The following is a 27,509-nucleotide window of genomic DNA, read 5'->3' as shown; positions in this document are numbered from 1 at the left end:
TAGATATAAAAATTCTTAATATTACCCCATTTTTTCGCTGTTTTTTTTTGCATTCTAAAAACATTTCTTTTTACACATCTTTAAATTTTTTTCTCTTTCACTTAAATTAAACTATTTCTATTTTTAATGACTGTTTATGAAAGCGAAAGAAAAAATACAGAAAATACATTAATGGAAGCACCAAACTTTTTTTTACACTCATTTCCCATTTTATGCTTATTTCGTTGTTGTTTTTGTTGTTGTTATTTTTGCACCAATTCTCTATAAGATCGCGATTTCTGTGGCAAGATTTCACAAACAATTTGCTACGCATGTGATTAATTATGAAAAAAATCCCCCCTAAAGTTTGGTCGACGCAACCAAAAATAAACTTAACCACTAACCACTGCAATAACAAGGCCCACTCTCAAAGCGGGGCCGATCGCAGACTCAAGTCGTTCACGCAAGGACTCCATCCAAAGCATGGATCACACCATTGGTGGCTGGTATATTCGAGGTGACCATCTGGGCATCATTCACTTTGATCTTGCCGGCAGAGGTCTTTTGCAGCACAACTGTTTTGCCCGTGAACAGCGAATCCTTAACCTGATAGAAGCGCATGCCGGCCGAGAAGAGTGCACCAGGCACAATATGCTTCATGGCGAACTCTTCGGCGGCCTCCTTGTCCGTGTAGAGCTTCTCCAGCGTATCGGAATCAAGTTCGCTGAAGCTCTTGTCCACCGGTGCGAATACTGTGTACGTCTTGACGCCTGGAGATAAAAGTGAACCTAAATTAGTTGACATTGCCATTGAACCAAAAGCCAAATCGAAATGCTGGCTAACCTTTACTCTGCAATTTCTCGGACATGCCGGAGGTGTAGAGTATCTTCAGGAAATTGGAGAAGCGACCCTCGCGATCCGACTGCAACGTTTGCAGCAGATCACCCACGGGCAGCGGGAACATCACACGATCCACTGCATGGGCCACACCCTGAGGTATCTTAATGTCCTTCTTGTTCAGCACAACCATTGCTCCATTAATGGTAGTCAGCTGAAATGAAAGTTGAAGCGCCGATTCAGTTAGATTTTATTGGAGTTCTAGTAAGTATATATATATATATATATATGTATATATACGATTTTAAAAACTCCATAGAATATGAATTTAATAATTATTTTTGTAAAGCTTTCAGTTTAAGTTCAAGTTTAAAGCTAATCAAACGACAATTTTACTTGACCCCAAGCAACCCCCATTTTCCACCTAGTAGTAGATCCTTCCGTAAAATTGAGTTGGAAAAGTTTCGGATTAAACACAATATTTGCATACAACTGTTATCTACAAACATTCTACACTTGCGTTTGAAATTTACTAAAATCTTGCTTTCTAATAATACCGAGTAACTAACTTATGCAAAATGCATCCAATTAACTCTTAAAAGTTCGGGCTGTGCACTGAGCATCAGTCAGTCAATCTGTCTGCTCGATTGTGCTGCAGTTTATATATATGGCTTTAACAACTAAATGCTCTCTTACAGTGACATCATTCCACTCCTGATCGTGCATATTGTACTGATTGACGCGCAGCTGAGTGCCAGCCAGGGACACGCCCGTCATCTCATCCTGAAGCGTGGCTATCTCGAAGGCGCCAGGAATGACATGATGCAAAAGCAGCTGCAAAAGAAAAATCATAGTAAGTACTCATACTGGTAGAAACAGACTAGACTCGTCGCACTTACACCACTCAGCAGTCGTGGATTGGACTGGAATTTCTCCTCGGCACGCTCGGGTCCGCCCAGCTGGACGAGCAGATTCTTGAAGGCCTTGTCCGTAGGCACAAATATGGTATAGGGGCCCGTTTCGTTGAGTATGCTGTCCAGGCCGCTCTGGCGCAGATATTTAGCCATGGCGAAGAGTCCATTGCTCTTGAGTATCTGCAGCAGATCCTCACTGGGATTCGACAGCACCGAGGCGCCTGCAGTGGAAGCAGCTTTCTCTGTGTTCTCTGTTTCCTGCACCAAAGCATCAGCATATTGGGGAGGTGTGTGCGCCAATAGCTCCGGCGTTTGTGTAATATCCGCCAGACGTTCCGTTACCACCGGCAAATGCGTGGATACAGGGCCATTCAGATAGGGCGAAGGGGTGACAGGTGAGGAGTGGTAGACGGGAGCTGGCGTTGTGCGTATAAGACTGGCAGCTGCGGCGCTGGCGGTGCTGCTGCCCTCATAAATGGCTGTGTAGCGGGGCGTATAGGGCGAGCTGGTGGTGCTAGTTGTGGTTGAGGTGGTGCTCGTGGTGGTGCGCGATGGATGATACTGACGATGATTGCTAGGCGTGTTGCGGGAGACAAATGGCGCTGGTGTGGTGGTCGTCCTGGTGGTAGTGGTTGTTCTGGCTGTGATGCTGCTGGGTGGTGCGCGTGTGGTCGTGGTTTGTATAATTTTGCCGCTCTTGATCTCGACAACCTCATCGTTGGGCAGTGTCAGGCGATAAACAGAAGGCGGCAATTTGATCTCGCCGCTGCGGATGCGCTCCAGAATGCTTTCCACCTCGGCGCCCGTTTGTTTGGTCTCCTTCTCGCCGTTGGCCTTAACACCCTGTATCTTAAAACTGCCATCGGCCTGCTCCTCCAGATAGACATAGGTAGCCTTCTTTTTGGGCGGCACTGTGGGCGGTGCCGGCGTCGTCTTGGCAGAGTCAGAGCTTAGGCCCTCAATTTCATAGCCATCGGGTATGAGGCCGCGCTTGGCCAGCTCCTCCAGCGTGGGCGGATCATCCGAATCGGAGGTTATCACCGCTGAGCTGGCAATGCTATTGGCACCATTGCTAACGCCTTGAATATCACCTGCACCGCCGCCATACAAGGCCGCAAGGCTGGACAAATCGACGCCGCCGGTCAGCGCTTGAGCGGGCAACTGGTCCGATTCCTCGGGATCGGGTGAGCGCAATATTTGCACCTTGCCGCCGCCCGGCAGTAGCAGATCCTTGCTCTTGCTGGGCGCCACATTGCTCAGGCCTAGTTTGGCGTCGGTGCCGAGTGCCTGCTGGGCCAGCAGCGCCTGCAGCTGATCCTGTGAATAGGCCTGTTGTCCCTGCACCAGATTCGGGTCCGTAGTGCGTATGACCTGCACACGCTGGCCATTGGGCAGTACCAGATCCATCTCATCGTAGGTCTTGTTACCGGTCAGCGGTTGCTGCGGTGTCTCCGACAGCGCCGCCTTCAGCTGCTTCAGCAGATCCTCGCGTGCAATGGTCTTCACGGGCTTTTTGCTGCTCAGCTTCGTGTTGCCAAATTTGCCCAGCTCCGTTTTCACCTGCGAATATATGTTCTTCTTGGGGGTGGTGCTCGCCTCCGTGGTGGTGGTAGTGGTTGTGGTTGTTGTCGTCGTCGGATGCTCCTTGTAGTACTGCTGCAGCGCGCTATTGAACTGATTGTACTCCGTGGGATGGGCAACGGGTCGGCCACGTGGTGGCTGCACATATTGCAGTTGCGGTGGATAGTTGTTGTGTTGGCTGATGATAGTGGGCAGTACGTGCTGCTTGATGGCATGCTGCTTGGCAAGGAACTCCTCGTGCTGCTGGCGCACCTTGTGCTGCGACTTCTCATACTGCTTGGCCACGAACTGCTCGTGCTTCTGTATCAGCTTCTGCTTGTACTCCTGATCGGCGGGCTGTGCCTGCGGAGCATTGCTGATAAACTGATGCTGTTGCTGGGGGAACAGGGGTTGCTGCTGCTGCTGCTGGTAGGTCTCACGTGAGGGTTGCGCAGGGAACGGAGTGGAGGGCAGGTTGTTAAAGATTTGCGGCAGTGGCAGACCCAGCTGTGGCGTCAACGGATATTGCTGCTGCTGCTGCTGTTGCTGCTGCGTCTGTTGTTGTTGCTGCTGCTGCTGCTGTTTTGCCAAAGACTGTTGCTGATAGTTAAACTGGGATTGCTGCTGCGGCTGCTGCAGCGTCTGGAAGGTCGGCACGGGCGCCTGACTGGGCAGCTTCTGTGTGGTCTGCTGGCCAAACTGTTGGGCTGCTGGTTGCTGGTAAGCAAATTGTTGATGTTGCTGCGGCAATTGCTGTTGCTGCGTCAATTGCTGCTGCTGCTGTTGCTGCTGTTGCTGATAAGCCTGAGCTGGAAAAGCCGTAGATTGCAGGCGTCCATCGGGGAATTGCTTGTGGCGTTGGGGCTGCTGCTGCGAGCTAGCAAAGTTCCGCAAATCCAAAAAGTTCTGATGATGCAGGTCAAGATTGCTGCCAGCTGAGGGCAACTGTTGCTGCTGCTGCTGCTGTTGTTGTGGCGCTTGTGGATATTGTGGCGCAGTTTGCAGTTGGTTTTGCGTTGAGCGCTGGAATTGCAGATTGTTGTGGGGTGGTTGCTGCTGCTGCGGGTATTGCTGCGAAAAGCGATTTCCTTGCTGCTGGTGCTGCGGCTGCTGTTGATGATGATGATGGTGCAAGTGCTGCTGGCGCTGTGGATGCTGTTGCGTTGGTATGGGCACCTCCACGCCTGGTTGCACAAAGTTCTGTTGGTTGTATTGGTGATGCAGATTCAGTTGACGGCGATGCGCATTGTGAAAAGGCAACGGTGGCGGCGGCTGTAATGGAGGGGGTGTAAATTATAGTTGAGGCAAAACATTCGTTTAAAAAGATAACGTAATAGAGAATTTATTACACTAGTAAACTTTGTGCGACCGACTGTTGCTAAAGGAGTTACATGATATACTGGACAATTCTGAATAAGATTTTGCTTGTACATAAATATGTTAAACAAATGAAATGAAACAACAAAACGACGCTTAAATTTCAAATACCCTTTCCAACAATAACGGGAATATACATTTCTTGTTACATCATTCGCTGTTGACAATAATTCCCAAGCAAAACCAGATTTATCGCCAGCGAAAATGAAAACTGGCACAGAAAATTTGCCATTGACTGATCAAAAGTGGGCTGGACCCCGCCCCATAGCAGCAATCGCCTTGCAGATGTGAACCAGTTTTAGTTTTTTTTTGGCCAATGTGTGCTCCATTTTAGATGGCAATAGCAAGATTAGTGCGTTGGCCTGTTCGGGTCCTGCACGTCGTCTATAAAAAGTAGTGTCAAAGTCAGTGAAAAAACCAGTCCAAGTCTTGTACTTGCCCGCAACCATATTTGTATTTCACTCAAAGTCGATCTCAACAAATATAAAGCGAAAGTTCGCGAATTACGCCACAGGAAAAATATTTAATTGATGCGCAATCGTATTCCGTTCTTTTGCATTCCAATGTATACACACTTATGTATGTATGTGAGTGTAGCAAAACATGTAGTGAAGACAAAGTACCGCACACGAAAAGCGAAGCAAGGCAAAAAAAAAAATGGTCGATCGCAAAGTGAATTCCGAAATTCGAAATACGAAGAGAGCAATAAGAAGAAGGTGTGCTTAACAAACATTGCGCCGGCTACTTTTTTTCTTATTCGCTGCGGCTGCGCATGCAGATAAAATTTTTCTCGTGTGTATGTTTCCGCTTAACATGTGTTCTGAGCTAAAACGAATTATTTGAAAATTCATTTTAATTTATTATGTCTACTTAAAAGTAATTACAAAGAGCTTTTCAACATATTTTACTTTGCTTATATTTTACAATGGCAACAGGTTACTAGCCTTGACCTATTATCGAAATTTTTTGGTATATCGATAATTATTGGAAATTATTGGTAACTATTGGTGGAAAAGTTTTATTACGCACATTTGCAATTCCATATTAAAATATTTTAATTTAGTTCTTAGTATATAATTGAACTAGTTTTCCGTGAAATTTTAAATCGCAAGTGCGGAATGTGAGAATATTTGCCAGAGTGTGGAAAAAGAGAGATTTTCAAGAAGCCATCAAATTGTGTCGCAGTTAATAATAAAGACATTGAGTTACGCCGTTTGTTTCCTCGCAAGTGATGCGCCGCTGGAAAAAGTGTGTTGCAATAGACAAATTTCTTTTGTTTTTCGTTTTTTTTTTCAATTGCAATTGTAAATCGTCGCCGTTGCCTGGGATCTTTTACAAAGCTTATACAAGCCGAGGTGAGGCTCAAACTGCTTGTCATACGCATAGCTTACGCATCCAGTTGGAATGGAATGATGCGGCACAAAGGCAGGCAAAACAAAACGCAGTAAAAAATAGCTATACCAACAACAGCATAAAAACAAAAATGTTAAACTACAGTTATTCAACGAGAAGATGAGCGGACAATGTACGGTGGGGCAGGTGTAGTGGTCGCAGTTGGATAGGTGGAAGGGGACGGAGCATAGACTTATAAAATGCTTAGCAGCATGCATAATTTTTATTGCCCAGACCCATAAATCTTACGGCTTTTGCATTATCTTGCGACATTTGGGATGCGTCTGCAAGATTTTCAAAGTTGTATGCCTTTTATGCCGTACTCAACGCAACGCTCCCCCTTACGCTTCAGCCTCTGCGCTGCCCTAACAGCTTTTTCTTTTCGCATAGTAATCGTAATTATGTTGTTACCGCTAATGATGCAGCTCATCATCGGCGCTGCCGTCAAAGCTGCCAATCGCGCAGCTGATTATGCAATTCCCCACGTAATGCAGCAGCTCCTAAGTTTTTTTTACCTGTGAAGCCAAAAAGTTGTGTGGGTTAAATTTTCAAAGGGTTTCGCTGGCTTTTGCTTAAGCTGCGTTATTCTTTAGAGTTTCGCTTATGCTTTGCATTTGTATTTAGCTTATAAACTAAATCTGTAAATTAGGTAGACAGTCGTAAGTCTTCAATACGTTGATTAAAGGAAACCGTCAAATGGTTGTTTGCATTGTCTAATTCTTGAATACATTTTTAAATTGTAGTAAAAAACCTCAATTTTAAAAAATACTTTTTTTATAGATAGTAGTACATTTGTAGGTTTGTATTTTGCATGTTGCAATTCAGATTAGATTTTATATAAAACAACTAAAGTCTATTTGTATAGGTAAATAATGAACTATATTTTTCTCTTAGTTTTTATCAAGCTGGAATTTCATTCTGCGTGATTTGGAGTCTCTCACAGAAAGCTAGCCTATCCCAAGCTAGTTAAAGACATTGTAGGTCAGCGTTCAGTGACTTCTCGTGCATCTGCTTCTGTTAAAAACATTTTTCACACAAAAGATATCTTTTGAAGATTTCCTCGACTTTCGACATAAAGTTTCCCTCGCATTTGTTTCTTTTTTTTTTTTTGACAAATTGCGCCGCTGGTGAAAACATCAATCAATCAATCATCAATCAAGTGCCCATAAGCATTGGCACTGTAATCAGCCAAACATCCCAGACTCTGCCTGTGCAGACGGTCAGGGAACTCCAACCGAAAGGGTTCCATCATTTCGTGTCATATTTCATAGCTGTGGAACGTTTGAAACATGTTAATTTCACGGCTTGGCGTATTCACTCTCGCACGCAAAGCACTTTCATTTCTCTTCTCGTTGCCCTTCCCCTTCCTAAAGCCAGGCCCTTTCAATGGGCGCTACGCATGCGCCCCGGCTAATACACCTGAGCAGGTGTGCAACTGTTCGTTATTGTGGTTGTCACATGCCAACACGAGACACACATTAGCGGTGCGCTGTGGTTGTGGACTGTGGGTTGCCCGTCTGTGATTGAAGGTGTCAATGGATTGACATTTTGAGAGTTGCTGTTTCTTGAAATTGAGCGATAGATCAGCAAATCAACCAAAACGGTGGCCATGCTCAACACAAAAGACAATTAATCTTCAGATTTTTATTGTTTCTTATTGACTTTTTGTGCTGTTGAGTGAAATTGGTTTTAATGATTGGCAGTTGGGATTTTCATGAGGTCGCACGAATTAGCCGATTGGTTGTGTATAAAAGCTATTGTTCAAAGATATCTCTATGTATGTCAATTAAAGTAAGATGAGCAACTGAATTATTTGTTTACACTCTAATTTGATCTATTACGTTGGGTCTTGTGGTTCGAGCAAATGTGAGTTTTTATTCATAATTAATTTCTCTTGTTATGGTATTAATTTTTGTTCAATTTTTTTTAGATTTCATATCGTTTTGATGGCTTACGAAAATGTGATTTAAATTCTTTTAAATAGGGTAAGCTTTATAGATGTACTTGCTTTTCAAAGCTTACGCTTTTATAAGGGTCAACTAAAAGTTAGGCAAGGTCGATAAGTACTGCATAGAAAAAGAGCTTTCATAGCCTCATTTCTCGATTATCTTGCAAGTCTATATCATTTACCTAATAACAAATAACTGTAGTCGATAAATAACTTTATATATGGACAACAAAGAAAGTGCCAACACAGAAAGTAAACCTGATTCTCCGCCCAAGAGGCATGTTCAATGTGCCCAGATTGTGTTTTATTACGAAAGCGTTGCATATTAGAGCTGTCATATCAAATGAGTATTATGCTAATGAGCTAAGATCAGACATGAGATTGGAACATGTACAGACATAGGCAGCAGTAGAAGAAGTGAAAACAAGTTACAGCATTTATGATAGAAATAAATGTTTTTTTTACTATATTGGGGCGTTGATCCATAATGTTATAACTGTCAGTTACACGCCGGTTTAGCTCTGACTCATTTGTTAATAAGTCATAATTGATTTCACATCACACATCAGCAAAAACAAGAAACAAAGTTCAGTTAACGCCGCGCCAGATGAGCCTCAAGAAAAAAAAAAAACAAAAAAAAAGGCGGCCAAACGAAAGCGAAATCTCAAAATCGAAATTTCTTTTCGTTTTTGTTTCGTTTTGTGGCTTTTGAGTGAAAGTGATTTGCGCACACTTAGTGAGCATTTATGCGGTATATGTTAATCAGAATATAATGGTCCCAAGTCAAATCAAATCGGAATGATGCTCGCTTAGTTAAGTCAGGTCTGAAGTTGACTAGGTTAATTAAGTGCTTTAGGCAATAAATTCTTCAAATTCTCAGTTAACACTCTTGCGCAATAGGCCATGAGTATTTGTGTATCTTGCAGATACGCGTCTGCGTCTCACAATTTCAGTTACAGGCCACAACGTCAACGGCCAATGGCATCGAAAACTGTGCGACTGGTAGCCAAGTGGCCTTGTTTCCCGCTGCCTTTCGTATTTCCTGTACAGGCCCCTCTCCTGCCTGTGCACTGTACTGAATTTGATTTTTGTTTATGCAGGTTTGCGTCTGCTTTTGCTTTTTTGCTACCGGCTCTTGACTTGTCTAGTTAGTTGTTATTTGTCTTCGTTTTTATATATATTTTTTTTTTCAGATTTTTATTTCTAGGGCGCCTGCATTTTTGGTCACTCGTGGAGTTTTCAAGGTTCTTTCTGCTCAGTTTGCGTTGAGGCTGCGAGTGCATTTATTTCTAGTATTTTGCTGTTAGCCATGTTTTGTAATCTACAGATGCACATGTCGGAGTTAGAACCGATTTCTTTTTTTGGGTAAAATTAATGAGCATTTGGTTGGTGCTGAGTTTACATCTTTTTTTCTGTTTGAGCGCTAATTGGCTGCTCTAAATTAAGCTTGTTAAGTGCTGTCGAAAAATCTTTAAAAATTGTAGTTGTAGCAACGGTTATAATTAACTTAATTACCTCTTTATCAGTATATAGACATAGAGAGCTCATGAGATATTACAGTTCTTTATGTCTCAATGCAAACATTTCATTAGCTGTTAAGAGATGAATTTAAACTGCAAATTTCTTACAAGTCGTATACTTTATCTTGTAACTTGTAGATCTTACACATATTTCGAATGAAAATCCTCTCTGTAATCTCTGTTCTCACACTCATTTGCTTTACATTTTGGGGTTAATGAAATTCTGAATATATATGATCTCTCATGTTTACGCTGTCGTGAGTACTTGATGCTGAAATTCATTTGTGCTTTAGTCGTGAACATTTTCCCAATCTATCATTCTCACGCTTTTGCGTTTCTTATATAAAAATGATCCTTGTATTGATCTTTATGTCGAGTTCGCAGCGTATTTCTTAGGCTCCCAATTTTGTTGTTCTCAAGAGTCTACTGTGTGCTTGAGTTTTCCTTGTGTCTCTTTCGTAACTGATTTCCTAATCGATGTTTACAATTTTGCTTTGTGTCGCATTCGTTAACGTTCTTGTTTGTGTACGCATAACGACCGTGTAAAAGTATTAACTATGTCTTCTTTGTTTCTTCTGATTATCCACAATATACGTTAGCCTTTTCGTTCAGTGCAACTGATATTCGCATTGAAACTTATTTTCTGGCCGACTACATATTGGTAGTTATGCAATCGGTCTGAATTAAAGTGACTCGACTTGTAAATAGTCAATGGCTTATCGCAGATCGTAACGCTCAAACTTAACTCAGAGATCGTGCTCACATCATTTTGATTGAATCTGCAATGAATATGCATTTAAATGGAGATCTTCAAAGAACGACGACAGCTGAGATTTCTGTCAATTGGCCAAGAGAACTGGTTGGCCGCCTCTTTGGCCGTGTGTTGCCACATGGCATAAAAATGTGCATAATAAGCATTTGATGTTTGCTTTGGTTTTTTTTTTGTTTGGTGTTGACCAATCTCAGGATTTGGCAATTGGCCTTTCACTTTTGTATCGACAAATGGCTGCAGTTAGCAAATGCCGAGCCCAAGTCAAATCAAAGTTAACAAAAAAGGCGCCCGAAACTAAAGGCATTTTAATTGCCTACAAAATAGTTGGCGCTCTACACAAATAAGTAATTTATTCGTGGCTGCACAAAAAGAATGTACGGCAACAACAATATCTGAAAGAGAAATTTACATAAAATTGTGTAATTAACTGAAATTTTGTCTGGCTAAAAGTAGAAGAAGCAGCGGCAGCACCAAAAATGCCTTTCAGCAACACCTACAATCGCGTCCAGTTGAGGCGCATGGGGCTTGAGGCGCATCGCATCGCCTCGCCAACCGGTCACATGAAAGCGAAAGAAGCCCACCCTAAAAAGCACCAACAACTATAAATTGCTGCCAGCAAATGAAACAATTGCAAGCACAACAATAACAATAACATGTCCAGCAGCAAACAACAACAAGAAGAAAAGTTATTTAACCAACGCTTTGAAAAAGAAACTTGGTCAAAAGTTGTGCCTGATATTATCGCCGTTCCGTCAGTCCGAGATGCCGGTGTAGGAAAATGCTCGTAAGACTGTTTATAAATTAGCACAATTTGTCTTCGTGTTGTTTTTGTTGTTATTGTTGTTAATTGTGGGCAATAACAAGTGAAAAATGCGGCTGTACACTTAGTCTTTATTGGGTCAAGTTTTATATAGTTAATTCGATGTCTAAGCAATTTAGGGGAATAAAAGAAAGAATCCAGCGATGAAAAATAATATTTATTTCATGTTCAACAACTCTATTTCTTAGTATTACAGTAAAATTAAAAGTTTCCTGAATGATGTTTAGTGAATATCTTTGACTGAGATAGGAGCATCAAAACTATTTCAACTAATAAGAAATATGTTCGAATATCATATTTTTAGATGTTCTTCATTTCAATTTTCGGATGAAAGCGCTGCTTAACTGTTTTTAGATTAAATTAAGTACAAGTTTATTAATTTTCTGGCTTTTGAGAGTAAAAATCATAATATTAAGTGAATATCATTGACAAGACTAACAGAAAAGTACTAGAAAAATATTTTTAAATATTTCACATTTTTAAATATCAAACAGTTATAATACTAACATCAAAATTGGGGTATATTCTCTTATAAAAATGAGATCTGAATTTACTTTTCCAAAATCAGGTTCTTTTTATGTGAATTCCACTATAATATGTCAATTGACAGAAAGTTTTTCTGAGTGTATGCAAATCTTTATCCATCAACTTCAATCAACTCCGAGATCCCTCGTAAACTTCAAGGAAAATGACGATTAGTCTGCATTGCCTGCTGTCAAGTTGGCTTCAATTTAACCAACAGTTGCTGCAGTTGGTTAATTACAACTTTTGCATCTTGAAGATGCGAAAACCGTGGCGCAAGTTGTACAGCGATTGCATAAGAGTTGCCTGTGGCAACAGCATCAACATGTTGCAGCTAACAATTAACGCAATCAGAAACTTTAACACTTGCCACACAAAGTCGCAAGCAAAAAGTGTTGCACATTGAGTTGACTAATTGAATGTGCCGCATGTAAATTAACTGGAATTGGGCTAAAATGCCAATGGCCAAGAGCCAGCGGGCAGTCGACAGTTTCCTGGCATCACCTACGCGTGCAACCCGCAGCTGTTGCCGCGTAGCCATGTTGCTGGTAGCATTCGCAGCTGTTGCTGCTACCTGATCTCATATGGTATGCCTAATTTGACACACACTGACACTTTTTACGAGCCGCAAGAGATTTATGGTATCATTAGCGTCGCTTCTTAGCTGACTTTGTATCTTTCTGAGTGGTTTAACGTTGGCAATTGTAATTTAAATAAACCCACTTTTTTCGGTCAGTCTTTAAGTTGCATGTGAAAATCGAGGTTTATATGCCAGTTCATTTAAATGTTCAAATAGCTAATTGCAATTGTTTATTTCTATGCACGCTTCTTCTTGTATTTTTTTAGATGCTCTTTGATTTTTTTGTTTGTTTTTAAAAGAGGTTATAACTAAGTTGAGAAGTAAAGAAAGAAAGTGCTTATGATTAGCGGATATATAAGCACAGAAGAGAGAAAAGGGGAACCACCGGAGTTCAAAAAGGCAGCTAGTTAATAGAAAGTTCGTGAGGGTGGTCTAACGTAAAATATCTAGAAGAAATTCCATCAAAAATAGGTAAATCATAATTAATAAATAAACTTAGAATTAGCCTAAGCGAAAAAAAGGCAAAAATAATTGACAAATCAAATACTGTACAGGTAAATCGAGAAAAATTACTTTTAGTTAAAATAAAAATGCATAATAAAAAATTCTAGAAGTTAGAATGAAAATATAGTCAAAAAATAAGGTGAACTAAGGTGTGTTAAGAGTGATTCAATTAGACTAATATTCGCTTAAAATCGAGGTGTGGAAATTAGGATTAAGGACAGTAATATTGGAATTAAAAAAGAAAATCACAAGCTAGGCGTTTTAAAATAATGACAGTGATAGATCAACTAAAAAACTCACTTAGCTCTTATTCGCTGACAATATTGTAAATGTTTTTAATTTTGCACTTTGTGCAATCTGTAGTTATTGAAATATCATTAAAACCTGACACTTCATCAAGATGACAAGCAAACAACTCAATTTCAACATCCATAACCACAACATCAGCACACACTTTCAATTTGCAAGTCAACAGCCCACAAACAACAACTAAAAACAATAATAATAATAATAATAAATAATAACCTTTAAAAAATACCCATAATTATGGCAGACAAATTGCGTGCTGGCTGCACATTAAATACACAGCAAACATATTTGTAGAAATAAATTTAAATAGATATGTGTAGAAAAATTAACTGCAATTTTACTTTCCAATTCAATAAATTTGGCGCACGCAGTACGCGGTTTGCGTGTCTCGCCTGTGTGTATCTGAATCTGTATCGCAGCATCTATGTATCTGTAGCTCGTGTTTTCTGCAGCTTCAGTTGTTGGCGCCCACACGGGTACGTAGTTGGCCAAGATTTATTTGCTTCACTTTGTTGATGGACAGTGGCTGCGCGTCGAGTTTCGAGCGTTGGCCAAAATATGTAAACACAAAGCCCAAGTCAAGAGAACCGTCAACAATTACGCTTTCATTACGCTGCCTTGCACAACTCGGCACAGATTTGCACAGATTCATCTAGCTGGCAACTCTGGACATTCAAATTTCATAACTTTAAATATAGTTTCATTGACAGCCATTTCCACGCCCAAACGCCTCAAACTAAAACCTTACCACGCTCATCAAAAATGAATTCAGGCTTTTGTCTAGTTTAGCGCATTTATCTTGGAGCTCTTTCATAACTATTTATTATTTCTCTATCTCTTTGCAAATTTTCTGCGACTTGACTGGCATAAAAAACCACGAAACAAGTCTATATATAATTTATATAGTACGCGCACTCGCAATGCCTATTTACTTTTGTATTCAAAGATATTCAATGCTGATTATTTATTTATCCACTTATTTCACGGGCTGTCACTTCAATTGAGGCGTTCGATTGCAATCGACGCCACATCCATTGAATATGGGTCACAAATAAGCCGACATATATTGTTGTGCTCCGTACCCAGAGCGTCAATATTTGTTGAGATGAGTTGCAATCTTGACCTTTGTCTGCTCTACGAATAAATAGAAAACTAAATAGTCAACCATGGAGACGACTTAGAGGTTAGATATGTTTGTGCGACTTCGTGTTTAGAGCATTGATATGTTAGCTAGCTTTGAAAGACTTGGAGACAAAAATATAAAGAAAGAGATATATACTAAGAATATTGGCTAGGAGGATGTATACTTAAAATATCTTTCAAGTTGAGCATAAACCTAGAAGGAATATACATATATGAACAGGAAAGAGCATTATAAACTCAAAAAATAGCGTTAAATAAAAATCTCGGGATTGAAGCTCGTAAATGTGAAATTTTAAAAGGAAAACCGGAGGTTTAATTACTGAATCTATTCTTTGTTTATAAAATGTTTAACTAAGATAATCTTGGCGTTGCATTTACAAATATTTAAAAGATATGTGGTCAGAATGGACCAGTTGGTTTTAAAGACCTTCTAAGAGTTGAATAGGTCTTTAAATCCCTGTATCTGTTACTCAAATTTTTCTTCCAATTTCAAAGATAGTTTTATAAAATACTTGCTATTGTTTTTGGTAGATATTATAATATTCTCGTTGAAATAATAGGCTGCTGAAAGCTTAAAGATGTCTTGGGCATACTTAGCTTTTGGCTGTGCCGATATTCAACAGGTACTGAATTTCAACTTTTTCTGTAACGTTCCATTCGCTCACCCAAAACCTCAACTCGAACAATAAACTGCAACTTTACGCTTTAGATGTTTCTTGAAATTTCATTTTAATGCATTAATTACACATTGGCATTAGCCGCATTTGGGTTTTACGCTGACTGTGCCTCGTGTTGAAGGCATCTAGACATGCGATTGCATTTTCAGATCAACAAGCCATCCTCTCTTCTCCCCCTGCCTCCTGAAGGCACAGCCTCAGTGCCTCTGTGTCAATTGCAATGCCATTGTTTGCCAATGAAATGAAATCTTTTGTGTTTGTATTTTTTCAGTTGGAATTCATAATATATAGGTTAGCAGTGCTCAAGTAAAAGTCGAAAAGTCAGACGAAACGCAGCTGAGTTCTTTTAATTTTGGCTAGATTGGCCAAAGCTCATCAATTAAGTAATTTTCAGATGTTATCGACATTCTAATCAACTGCCAAGCTCCTCCCAATGCTGCTTCTGGTTTGCTCATTTGGTTGTTTTTCGAGTTATTGTTGGTATTGTTTTTGTTGTTGCTCTCGTTTTTGGCTGTTGGTCACGCAAACTCTGCACTTGTGTCGCTTTTCCGAGAAACGCTTTTAAGAGTTGTCCCGACATGCAAATTACTTTTGTAGAGGTCTCGGCTTTAGGTAACCCCCCAATGGCCTGACCACAGTCACTGGAAATGCACCGCATAAGTCAGAGCTTACGCTTGGAAGTCAGTAAACTTTCGCATTTTTAGTTCGTGACAATTTTAAACAATTACGTGAACGAGAGGTTGTCTTCGCAGTCAGCTGCCAGACTAGACTGACCATTGTTCAGCGGTTAATAACCTGAGTGGGTTGGGCCTGAATGTAAACTGTTTAGCAGGGCGTTTAACAAATTGCCTGTTTTGATTGATAGAATGACGAAGAAGTGGCTGCAAGAGTTGGTTTTTCACTTGGGAAACTCAAATCTTTACAGTAAACAAACTCTTGAGAAGCTTGGGATAGGTAAAGTGCATATGTGATTAGGCTTATAAATATGTAGTTGTGTGCTCGCTTTACGTTTTTATACCCTTGCAGAGGGTATTATAATTTTGTCGTGAAATGTGTAACGCATAGAAGGAGACATCTCCGACCCCATAAAGTATATATAAAGTATATATTCTTGATCAGTATCAACAGCCGAGTTGATATAGCCATGTCCGTCTGTCCGTCTGTCTGTTTCTATGCGAACTAGTCTCTCAGTTTTAAAGCTATCTTTATGAAACTTTGCAGAATTCCCTCTTTCTGTTGCACGCAGCTCATATGTCAAAACCAGCTGGATCGGACCACTATATCATATAGCTGCCATAGGAACGATCGGTCGAAAAGTAGGTTCTTGTATGAAAAACATTTTTGTTTATAAAGTTATCTTGACTAAACTTTGTATTTATTAGTTTTACTACGCTCCCCATATATATGCAAAATCCTATTAAGATCGGGCAACTATATCATATAGCTGCCATAGGAACGATCGGTCGAAAATTAAGTTTTTGTATGGAACATTTTTATGTTTTTCAAGATATCTTGACCAAACTCGGTATTTATTAGTTTTACTAGGCTCCCCATATATATGCAAAATCCTATTAAGATCGGACCACTATATCATATAGCTGCCATAGGAAAGATCGGTCGAAAATTAAGTTTTTGTATAGAAAATTTTTATGTGTTTCAAGATATCTTAACCAAACTCGGTATTTATTAGTTTTACTACGGTCCCCATATATATGCAAAATTCTATTAAGATCGGACAACTATATCATATAGCTGCCATAGGAACGATCAGTCGAAAATTATGCTGTTGTATGGAATTTTTTTGTTTTTCAAGATATCTTGACCAAACTCGGCATTTATTAGTTTTACTATGCTCCCTCCACTTATGCAAAATCTTATTCACATCGGGCAACTATATCATATAGCTGCCATAGGAACGATCGGTCGAAAATTAAGTTGTTGTATGGAAACCTGTTTTGTTTTTCAAGATATCTTAACCATACTCGGCATTAACTATTTTCCCTGTGCTTCTTAGATACGGGCAAAGCACTATGAGCATTTTGAAAAGGTTGGGTCTGCAAGGGTATTAAATCTTCGGTGTGCCGAAGATAGCACTTCTTTCTCGTTCTGATTATGCTTGCTTTCAATGAGAAGGTAAAAGAAGGCATAAATGATGTTATCTTAAACTTTTATTCAGGTGTTGGCTTATTGTTATGGCCTTATAAACTATTCAAGAAGAAATATCTATAGTGGTCATATTGCCTAAAATATAGTCCTTCTTTGTCTCTTCCTTTATCTCGCACTCGCATTTGATTTGGCAATTCTTTAAGCGCCATCCTTAAATGTTTTACTTAAGTCTCTTGCAAATTATAATTTACCTTTCTACTATTACATCACTTCTAGCTCGCTGAGGCCTTGCATAACATTTGTCCAGTCTAACTAAAAGTTACCTTCGCCACATTGTGTTTATATTAAAGTACATATTATCATATTTACTTAAGTCGGATGCAACAGTGTGCTTTATATTTGGCACTGGTTACATTTCTTGGGCGTATATTTCACGGCTACGCCGACGCAGAAGTCAAAGCACCCGCTTGTACTTAGCGCCTGTCGTGGTCCAAGACGTCCCCACTCAGCCCCTAACAGCCAACTGTAACCCACTTCACACTACACTGCGGCCATGGCAGATTATGGCCAACAAGCGACCAATTGTGGGCCCTGACAGCAGCTCCAACTAGTGCTCCAGCTCCAGCCCCAGCCCCAACTGCAGCCTCAGTCTGGCTGGCACTTTCAGTTTTCAGCTTAATGAAAAACAATTTTCGCAAGCTTCGCTGATTTTGTGCGCCGCAGAAGTTTTTGACTGGTATTATTATTTTTGTTTCTGTTATTTTTTGTTTTTCTTTTTTGTTTAACCATTTCATGCCCATTCCCTTTTGGTTTCTTGCAACGTCTTGCGCCTGCAGTTCCTACAGTTGCTGCGTTTTGTTGCAAATAACACATTTTAATTTGTTTTGCAGTGCATTGGGCTGCTTCTGCTGCGCATTTGAGTGCAACAGTTGAGCATGCAACCCAAAACATGAGTTCGGCTTTCGATTTCATCAGGAGAAAATCAGTCAAAAGCGCTAAAAAATGTGTGTGTAGAAATTTGCAATTCAGTGGTAGAAGACTTGTAAAAGGCACTGTTAAAATTTAAATAAAAGTTTATATCATTTTTGTTTCACCTCCCCAGGCTGCATCATTTCTGTAAACATACCTTATCCATTAGCCAACTACACAATATTTTTTTTTATCAATTTAAGTAACCTTTCACATTTCTAAGTTTTTTAAGCTTTTTCAATTATCTCAATTGCTATCGAGCAATAATTTAACATAATTTATTTAACGAAAGTATGCTTTTTTTTATACCCTGTACCCATTGAAAATGTGTAATAAAAAGGCTATACTCAAGTAGTGTCTGATGCAGGTATCTATGTGTAAACAAAGTAGAATATAGAAGTAATATATTTAAGGTATATAGGATCAGCAAGAACAGTCTATTCAGCCATGAAAGACAAGAGTTCCGAGACTATAAGAGCTAGACGTATTAGAATATACATTTTTTGATAGTATTAGAAGATCCAGTTTATTTCAAAAGCTATGTCCAAGATTGTCTTTAGGGTATTTTCGATCACATTTGGGGCTTTCTTTTTCTTGATTTTTACGTCGAAGACCACAAAAATGTCATTAAATAATTGCATAGCGCATGTTTTGCGCAAAACAAATTTAAGTTGAAATCGATGGACAGGCTTGTGCAAACACTTGGCCACAACAATTTGGACTCCCACCAACAACAACCAACTAAACGGCTTGTGAGGCAGTTGTAGAAAACAAAAACAAATTATGCAACCTCGCTGGCTTGCAACATCTTCCAGGCAGGCCAACCAACCCAGCCAGCCAGCCAGCCAGATCTTTGGGGCGGCATTGCTTGAATCTTGTTTTGGAACTCTCTCGCAGCAGTAGCAACAACAAATGCAAACGCAAACGCTTCTTCATTTTCACCCAGCAGCAGCAGCAGCAACAAAAACGAAAGTGCAGCCAGTTGTTTTGCCCAGTTGCTGCATGCCACCGAGGAGCAGCAGCATCGTCTGGGTCTGTGGGCTTGGTCGAACGCTTACGTGACCGGCGACGAGGATCGTTTGACTTTTTGGCTATATTTGTGTTGAGTTATGGCGAGAAGATGCAGCAACTACAACTACAACTGCAACTGCCACAGCAACTGCAACTGCAACTGCTGCAGAAACTGAAAACCAGTTTTACGTGGCGTATGAGTAATGCGGAAGTTGACACTTGCTGCGCTCGCTGGCAAATCCCGCTGGTGGGTGAAAATTGCACTCTGATATATTTACTGCACATTGCAGCACTAATTGCGGCATTCATCAGCCCGCCCGCCCGCCGCACTCTCCAGGCACTTGACGCCAATCGCAATTAGGATTGGGCAAAAAAATGCCAAAACTCATTTGGTTTTTGAGCCGCAACTCAATATTAATGACTCCAGCCCAGCGCAATGGCAACAAATTTGATGAAACTACCAAAGAAGATGGCAAACTAAAGATATGGTTAAAAAAGAAATAAACAAAAAAGTCGCCACGCCGCAACCTGTCAATAACCAGCGATGAGTTATGTCGCAGACCCTTTTACTTTCTTTTCTCAGCGGCGCTTAAGTGTCCGCAAGATGCCCCAAGTAGAAGCATTAATGATCTGCCGCGTCCGTCCACATGCCATGTGAAATTTTTCGCTTAAAAATTTATATATATCTTTTACCATAAATATGGGCGTAACTAAAACTGGTTGTAGATCAGAGATCATAATAATGACTTAATAATTGCGGGAGCCGAGATATAAATGAGGAAGTTATTGTTGTTTGTTTGGGAGTGATTAAAAGTATTGCGTTAGATTTTTGAGAAGCGCAAAGGGAGACTTACGCTTAACTTCTATTATATACCCTTTATCTAAAATCGCTATAAGACTGTTCTTTTATATCTTGAAATTTTAAAAATTTTAGAAAATTGGGGTTATTTAATTTGACTTAATTCAGACTTTTAATTTTAATATAGCTAATTTTTTCATTCCTGTAGGTTGTCGCACATCGCACTGGACATTGTCCTTAACCTTTTGTGCAGCTGTTCAGTTGCCTTATTTGGCTTGCACAATTTTCCAATAAGACTTTGTAGTTGCCAAGTTGCAAAGAAAAACGTGTCAGACCAGATTGCTGCCGTCTGTCTATGCCTCTGTCTCTGTCTATTGACATAAGTTGGCTGTGGCAACAGCAACAGCAATGGCAACGGCAACGGCCTGCGATTACAACAATGCAACAACAAACGGCAACAAACCATTGCAAAGTTTTTGGTAAACAAGAAAAAATAAGCATTTTTTCAGCCACATCATCATCTTCCTTTTGTCCGCGAACAGGAACTGGTCACAGTTTAAAGACCAAATCGCAGTCAGCCGCGGCTGAAGCTGTCTGAAGTTTCTTTTATGCGATTGTGCTTTTTGTTTTTGGTATTTCTTAATTTTAAGCCTTATATCGTATATATATATATATATATATATATATATATATATATATATATTCATATGTATATATATTCATATGTATATATAAATGTATCTGTATATTGCCTCACGTAGCGTTTGCAGTTGCTTTTTTGTGTCGTGTAAACAGAAATTGCCACCGACTAACAGACAACCAACAACGGACAACAACCAACATACAGCCAACAACCAACAACTGTTCAGACTTTACAACAAACCGGGCAACATCTGTTGCCAATGTCCAATACTCCCCGTGTCCAATTGTTTCGTGTCGTTTCTGGGCTTTACTCTCTGGCTTATTGTCGCCCCTCTGCCAAATAGTTTGCATAGCTTTGGGTTTTTGTTTTCAATTTTGTCTTTATTTAAATTTGGTTAATGCTTTTATGTTGACTTTTCGATATCCAATATTTTGCTTTCACTTTCGTTACTAGGGCGATGCATGAATTCATTATTAAATAGCTGAGAGAAGTGGTAAAGCTGCTAAGAAAACAAATCTTCAGATCCTTAAGATACGCATTAGTCAAAACAAAACAAAGAATTTTATTCATAACAGGTCGAGCATTATATAATCCCCGACATATGTACTTATACGGCTCAGTAAATAATGCACGGAATATTAAATGCATTGAACAGTTGCATAATAAATAAAAAAGATACCTAAGAATTAGAAAAAAGAAATACATTTTCGAATTTTTCTAAAAACATATAAAATATGAAAAACGAATTTGGTTTTTATTAGCCTCAAAATAGTTTTTATTTCAAGTTGTTTTTTAGTCATGCCAAAATAAATAATATTCCACATTATTTTGCAACTACAAGCAAAATATATGGGTCTATGTCAGCATATGCGATTAGCATATTAATAGGCTTACAGGCTTCACTTTTTAATTGGAAACCAGTAATAGTTATAATAATAAGTAGTTATTTTTGTACGGTCAAATGCTGTAGACAGCGTAACTGCTTAAAGATACTTTATGTATCTTTGTATCTGTCAGTTACGCGCAAGACTGGCCCTTCAACCTGTTCATTGTTGCCGCTGCCGCTCGCAATTTATTGTACGAATTTCAAGTTGTAATTTCTTTTCATTTTGTATTGCCCAAAATTGTTGTTGTATATTTTTTGCGCGTGTTGTTGTAGGGTAGGGGCCCGTCGTTCTAGCAGGTTTTGTTTGTTTCGTTTTGTTGTTGTGGAAAGTGGGTCAATCGAGAGATCTTTTATAAATATATTTTGGTTGCATATATATCTGAAAGATACATTTTTTGTGTGACAAACTGTTAATGGATTTGTGTTAAAAAATGAAAGTTGTTTGGCTGGCAACAAGAATTACAAAGTATTTCCAACTGTAACAGGACCACACTTGCCGACACGTTAATTAAGCTTTGGGCCTAATCATATATAGGCCATTTATATGCTCTATTGTATCTGTCGGACTTGCCACTTAAAGCTCGTTAACTGGCGCTACACTAAATCAAATGGAATCAAAATCGAATTGTCTTGCATTGTATCAAAACGAAGACCGCAAATAAATAAAGTAATTGAGCGCTAATCACACGCAGAGTCAATTAGGCGGCCCTGGCCCTCACCCTAACCACTCGACACTCCGCTGTTTGTTGTGCCTCGATTTGATTTTATTTTAAACTCGAATCGTTTTTAGATTAGAGGGGCCCAACTCTATTGAGTTGCTGCTGCTGCTGCTGGTGCTGGTGCTGTAGCGCTGCTAGTTGAGAATTAAATCGAATTTCAATTTCATTTGAAATGCTCGGTGCACGTGGAAAAGTGAACAAAATTGTGACTCTGATGAAGCGCTTGATTGGACAGCGGCAAGTTAATGGAAATAAAGCCAAAGTGTTGAACGCCACGTTGGGCAGGAAGTGCTGCTTAGTCAAACAAATTGAAAATGTAATTGAGCATGCGATTTGCTATGATATAAGCCATATTATGAAATCAGAGAGCAATTTGTGCACGAAAAAGGAGTGTAGGAGCTATAAGTAGCGAAAATTCAATAATAAAGTTGATGTTTAGTATTGACAGAAGTTGGCATACGATTTTAGCTAAGCATTCAATGCTCTTTTCTCAGGGTAGCTAATCAAATCATTTTCATTATTATTACTTAAAAGAAATTATATGTTCCTAAGGCATTCTTTTACAAACTAACATATATGCGAATTTAAACGGCTGAAGCTATCAATACGGCGTTCATATACTAAGATGGACGGACGTCTAGAGCTCAGGAATATTTGCAAGCATAAAAGTTGTATTACAAAATAACAAACTTTCCAAATTAAAATTAGATATTTTTGGAACTAAGCTCCTTAAGTGATCTATAAACCTGACTGGGAAAATCGCGGTTTGGTATCATAAAAATTATATTAAGGTTAAACATTATCAAAATATGTTTACGTAATAGACGCCTCAACAAAAGTGTTGGGTAAAAAAGCAAATTCCAATTATGAGCATTAGTTCATCCGCAAATCAAAGCCAGCAACAACAAAGAGCGAAAATGACAACCAAATTGGAAATATCATAAATCGTTGCGGCTGTTGCCAAGTTTGGCTGCGGCCATGAAAGTGAAAACAAACTATAACAGCGGATGCCGCAAATGCCACATTGACCAACAATCAAAACATAACAATAGCTGCAACAACAAGCGATAATCTTGCTTGTGGCCTAAACATGTATAGATAGATATATGTACATATATATGCTTGTATTATTTGGCTAATGTCTATCAATTATGTTAAGCCCAGCTAATTGTTAATGAGCTTGAGTAGATCCATCGTATAAAGAAAGCCATACATTTTAGTTAAAGGCCAGCTGGTACTGACCTAACTACACATTTGTATTTAAGAACTGAGAACCTAAGGGTTCTTGCAGTTTCGTTGGCTCGTGCGTTCAAAATTTCCTTGGTATTTTGTTTTATTTTAACTCTTGACCATTTCAAGCGAACAGGTTTTATTATCTGTTGCTTTAAACGTTGTCATGATTTTTTGGCTTTTACTCTTTGCTTCCTTTGCATCTTCATTAAACGCAGCTCCAAAAACAAAAAACAATATATGTATATATTTATATATACATGTATATAAAAAAAGGGAAAGTTCATTGAGGCGTCTCAGTTGCATATTTGTACAATTAATATGAAAATGCCTATGAAAATTTTTTGAATAATTGAATAATTTAGGCAGGCTACCAGTCGGGCCAAAACTGTATCTTATGCAAGTCTGAAGTGCTTCGGAATTTGTGGAATTTTCTTACGAAAATTGCATAATGTGTGCTTATTCATATATATATTTTTTTTTCGGTATATTTCCGTTCTTTTTAAAATAAACAGAAACTTTCTTTGACTCACACGTCGCTTAAAAACTGTGTCAATTCGCCTTTTGGCCTAACCCGCAAATAAAATTCACAACTAGAATAGACAATAAATATTTGCATAACATTCAATGGAAATGCAAATTGTGTGATCAATTTTTTTTCTTTCTTTCTCATAGACGCTTTGGCAAATATTTGGGTTATGCGCTGTGGTCTAGAGTTTTGTAGACGAACATTGTCTATGGTTAACTGGAACACCCTACTGTGTTTGAATAAAGGTTGGTCTCATTTCGCTAAAAGGTTAAGAGGCAATTGTTGAAGGGAATAATAATGAAATTTTATGTTGAGTATATATAATAACTGACTTTATTTGAATATGAATCGGTCTTATTTTGTTGAATGGAATATAATCTAAAATTTATTACATATAAATATAAAAGAGTTGATCAAATGGAGCTGTTAACCTTATTAAAAACAAAACTATGTAAACATCCAAAATACTCACTATATTTTTTATTGTTAAGGATTTGTGTAAAGCTTCATGCTTACGTTAAGTTACGTTAAAATATATTTTGGAACTCAAAATTTAAAGAAAATTTACGAATATTAGAAGGATTCTTTACTTATGTTTTTGCAACATTCTTAAGATTCTTTTTTTTTTTTTGGTATTTAATAACACTTTAATCACTTAATTTACAATTTTTATTTTGAACTTACCCCATTATGTATGCCAGCATTGGGTGGAATAAATCCCTGTGCATTCGCCGTGACCATCCACAGGCACAAAGTGCCCAAAAGTGCCAATAAATTTCGCATGATTCACGCAAATTCGAAAGATTAATATAGTATATTTTTGGGTTTTTCCAATTTGCAGTTAAGTTGAAAATTGCGTTATTTCTGATCGATTTATATCGTTGCACTATTTTTTTCAAAATCAAAACACGATAACGTTGGTTTCTAAAATTTAAAATAACTGTTGAAACTGCGACAAAAACACAAAACTGAAATCAACTTTTGCTTTGGCGGGTTTTTTGAATTTAACGTTTTCTATTTGCCTTATGCAAATGCAGTTAGTTTTTTTTTTGTATAACTTTTTTACTTTTTGCTTTATTTAGTATGCCGCAAGCGTTGGCTGTGGCTGCCGCGGAATCGAGTGGAAGCCGCAGACACGACTTGTCTGGTAAAAGTTCGATGCTTAACTGAAGATCATTAAGCGTTTGGTAACAATTTAAGCCAAGCCAAGCGACGAAGATGCCAAAAAAAATGCGAAGCTAGCTACGCGACGTGATGCGGCGACGATGAGCGCAGCAACATGTTGCTGGCATGTTGCACGAGCAGCAGCAACATTTGTTGAGAGCGCTCGTTTGCAAAGAGAAAGCATTAAAGAGCGCTTCAGCTGTTGAAAGAGAAAGTGTTGCTTGGCTTCAACTGTGCAACATGAGGAAATGTTATGCTCTAAGTCAAGTTTTTTCCTCCAAATGCAATTCGCTCTTGGTGTTTCAGTCTTTATCAAACCAGAAATAGATGGGGCTAGACAAATATGATGCCATCTGCAGCGATTTCGATTTCATACTCAGAAATCACGTAATTTCCTCAACTTGGCGTACTCGGAAATGCAGATAAGAACGCAAGTTGAAGGCGTACGAATCGCATTGGGTCTAAAACAATAAATATCATTTAATAGCTGCCCAAAAATTAATGCAGACATCAACATTACCATTTACAGACCTGTGTCACATAGCCTCTGCAACAACTATGCCAACAAAACCAACAATAACATTCCGTACTTAACTCATTAAAACTGCATTCCATGCACACCACGATGTGTCTTTTATGTTTTTCTTTTTTAACAATTTGTCTGGCTCATTTAAAGTGATTCATTTTTTATCTCTCGTACTACCATAATTATCAAAGTAGATGATTAATGTGTGCTACCCGTTGTCTGTCCGTTTCGGAATGGGAAGTAGCTGCGATCCCGCAGTGTTCGGTTGTATGTGGCGCTCTACTAATCAACATATTACGCACTTACATCACACCCCGAAATCGATGAATAATAGCTACAGGTTGATTTGGTCTAGTTTTTCATAAAGAGAAGGCACAGCATGACTTGATCAAGTGATCGGAAATATTTGATGTTTCGAATTGATGAGGCTTGGCGAGAGATTAAAGCGGTTCATTCATTTATAATGTCAGTTTATATGTATCAAGGTTACGGAAGTAACAATATCTTGAGAGAAAGTCGAGTCCACAGGATTGCAGGAAACGGCCCAAAAAATTCCAACAGCCCATTTAAAACAATTCGTGAAACATCAAAAAACCAAGTTTTGGAATCAACTGTTTTCGCCCAAGTTAGTCTTGCGGTGAGAATCTTTGATCTGAAGAAAAAAATTTCGTTTATTAAGCCCTTGACCCGCATTTGCCGCCCAAGAACGTATCAAATAAATTATCACAATGATCTTTGGAAATGAGTGTGAGACCGATCGGATGGTAAACAAAAAGTTTCATGCGGGTGGAATTTCCCGAAACACCGTCTTAACGTGCACCCTTATCACATAAGCCAACTACAGTGAAAATTTTGGCCTTCTAGTTCTTACGTTTTGGGCTGTGCGTTGATCACCAATCAGTCAGTCAGTCAGCCAGGACAAATAGTTTTATATATTGAGATACTTAAAAACCTTTGAAGCATTTATATGTTCCTTATGATGATAAGTAACTTTTTTTCGCTAGTATCAAGCTGGTATTTATTTTATTGTCTGATCTGGGTAGACCTTTGGAAGATATCTGAATAGTATCAGTGAGCTTTATCGAAGAAAGCGGTCGCCTTTTTGATAAGATTATTGTTCGGTATAACAGTGCACTAGTTCCTTACAGCGGTCGCTTTTCCAGTTGCATAGTTGCATTTTTACAAATATTTAACAGTTTCCTTTGAAAAGTACACTCCATCGTTGATCTAAAGTTAATTGTACAATTGATTTCCTCTTGTGCAACTCTGAACAGGCCAGTTAGCTGCCAATCTGGGGACCTTATCAAAACGCAACCAAATTATGGCATTTTCAGCTTTCCAGCAATTAAAGCAGCAATTTGCTGCTGGGACCCACAAAAATTCGGCAACGCGACTAATCTACAGATCCGTCACTCCAAAGCAGACCCAAACACTTCAACGCCAGCTTTCATTGATGAACATTTTCACTTTCAAACCAAACACAGACTTAAAATATTTAAGCGAGTGGCCTATTAAGTCGATGCCCAATGCAATTCTAGAGAAGGTTCAAGCTGCAGACCACCTCCCCGATTTGAACCTCCAAACCCGCCTCGCTCGCCGCATTACATAAGCGGTCCGGCCTAGCGGCTTATCAGGTTTCCTCTGGCGCTGACAGACCCAGACCCTATAGTTAGACAATGATAATGGCTTTCTGCTGATTTGACTGATTCGGTGGCTGTCGATGATGCCGCACGTTGTTCCAAGTCCAATGACTTGAGACGTTGCTTCTTTTGTATCCGTTCGATGCTTAAATTTTATTTGATAGCTTTCTTTGTTCAGCGATCGCTTGGCAAGAAAAGCGTCGATGACTTTAAAATCGATGTGGAAAATACAAACAAAAACGCATTTTCACCTGCTTGTTTGAGCGCTGATTAAATTACTGGACATTGACAGGCTTTGGAAATTAAAAAAAAAATGTCGATTTAATCTAAGAAGTTTTCCAACATTTGTTTCAAGTGCTTCTTATGAAGCTTGAAAATATGATGCGATTGTTTGTTTAAATTGTTAGCTATTAATTGCTTTTTGACACAAAAG

At 39.1% G+C, this 27,509-nt stretch overlaps 2 protein-coding genes across 4 annotated transcripts in view; one reads left to right on the top strand and one right to left on the bottom strand.

The window, feature by feature from the left end:
* The window catches only part of LOC135431134 (AF4/FMR2 family member lilli), a 73,894-nt gene that overhangs the window by 44,242 nt on the left and 2,143 nt on the right, over positions 1 to 27,509 (top strand). Inside the window, exon 6 of the mRNA XM_064686086.1 lies at positions 1,515 to 1,669. The gene's annotated coding sequence lies outside the window, so the exon portion shown is untranslated. The remainder of the gene's footprint in view (positions 1 to 1,514; positions 1,670 to 27,509) is intronic.
* LOC135431133 (uncharacterized) lies at positions 243 to 24,643 on the bottom strand. 3 transcript variants are annotated; one of them, XM_064686084.1, is made up of 6 exons: positions 5,107 to 5,299; positions 4,682 to 5,051; positions 1,716 to 4,562; positions 1,513 to 1,650; positions 823 to 1,030; positions 243 to 767 (listed from the first exon to the last, which is right to left on the bottom strand). In XM_064686084.1, exons 2-6 carry the CDS (start codon positions 4,721 to 4,723, stop codon positions 439 to 441), a joined length of 3,564 nt encoding a protein of 1,187 aa, XP_064542154.1. In that variant the 5' UTR covers positions 4,724 to 5,051; positions 5,107 to 5,299; the 3' UTR covers positions 243 to 438. The 3 variants fall into 3 exon arrangements, with proteins under 3 accessions (XP_064542154.1, XP_064542152.1, XP_064542153.1); XM_064686082.1 differs by lacking the exons at positions 4,682 to 5,051; positions 5,107 to 5,299 and adding an exon at positions 24,431 to 24,643; XM_064686083.1 differs by lacking the exons at positions 4,682 to 5,051; positions 5,107 to 5,299 and adding an exon at positions 24,431 to 24,639 and having other exon boundaries at positions 243 to 749.

Source organism: Drosophila montana, unplaced genomic scaffold (genome assembly GCF_035044405.1).
Source record: "Drosophila montana isolate Dmon_TW-CO22-7 unplaced genomic scaffold, ASM3504440v1 contig_312_1, whole genome shotgun sequence".
Classification (NCBI taxonomy): domain Eukaryota; kingdom Metazoa; phylum Arthropoda; class Insecta; order Diptera; family Drosophilidae; genus Drosophila; species Drosophila montana.
Note: the sequence above shows the minus strand (reverse complement) of the source record. Positions and strands in the feature narration are given on the sequence as shown.

Excerpts from the sequence above, each read along its gene's own strand:
- LOC135431133 (XM_064686082.1), bottom strand. The coding sequence starts at position 24,529 with ATGCGAAATTTATTGGCACTTTTGGGCACTTTGTGCCTGTGGATGGTC. Across the intron at positions 4,563-24,430 it reads ATGCTGGCATACATAATGGG|CCGCCGCCACCGTTGCCTTT; the intron begins GTAAGTTCAAAA and ends CCTCCATTACAG. Across the intron at positions 1,651-1,715 it reads ATCCACGACTGCTGAGTGGT|CTGCTTTTGCATCATGTCAT; the intron begins GTAAGTGCGACG and ends TTTCTTTTGCAG.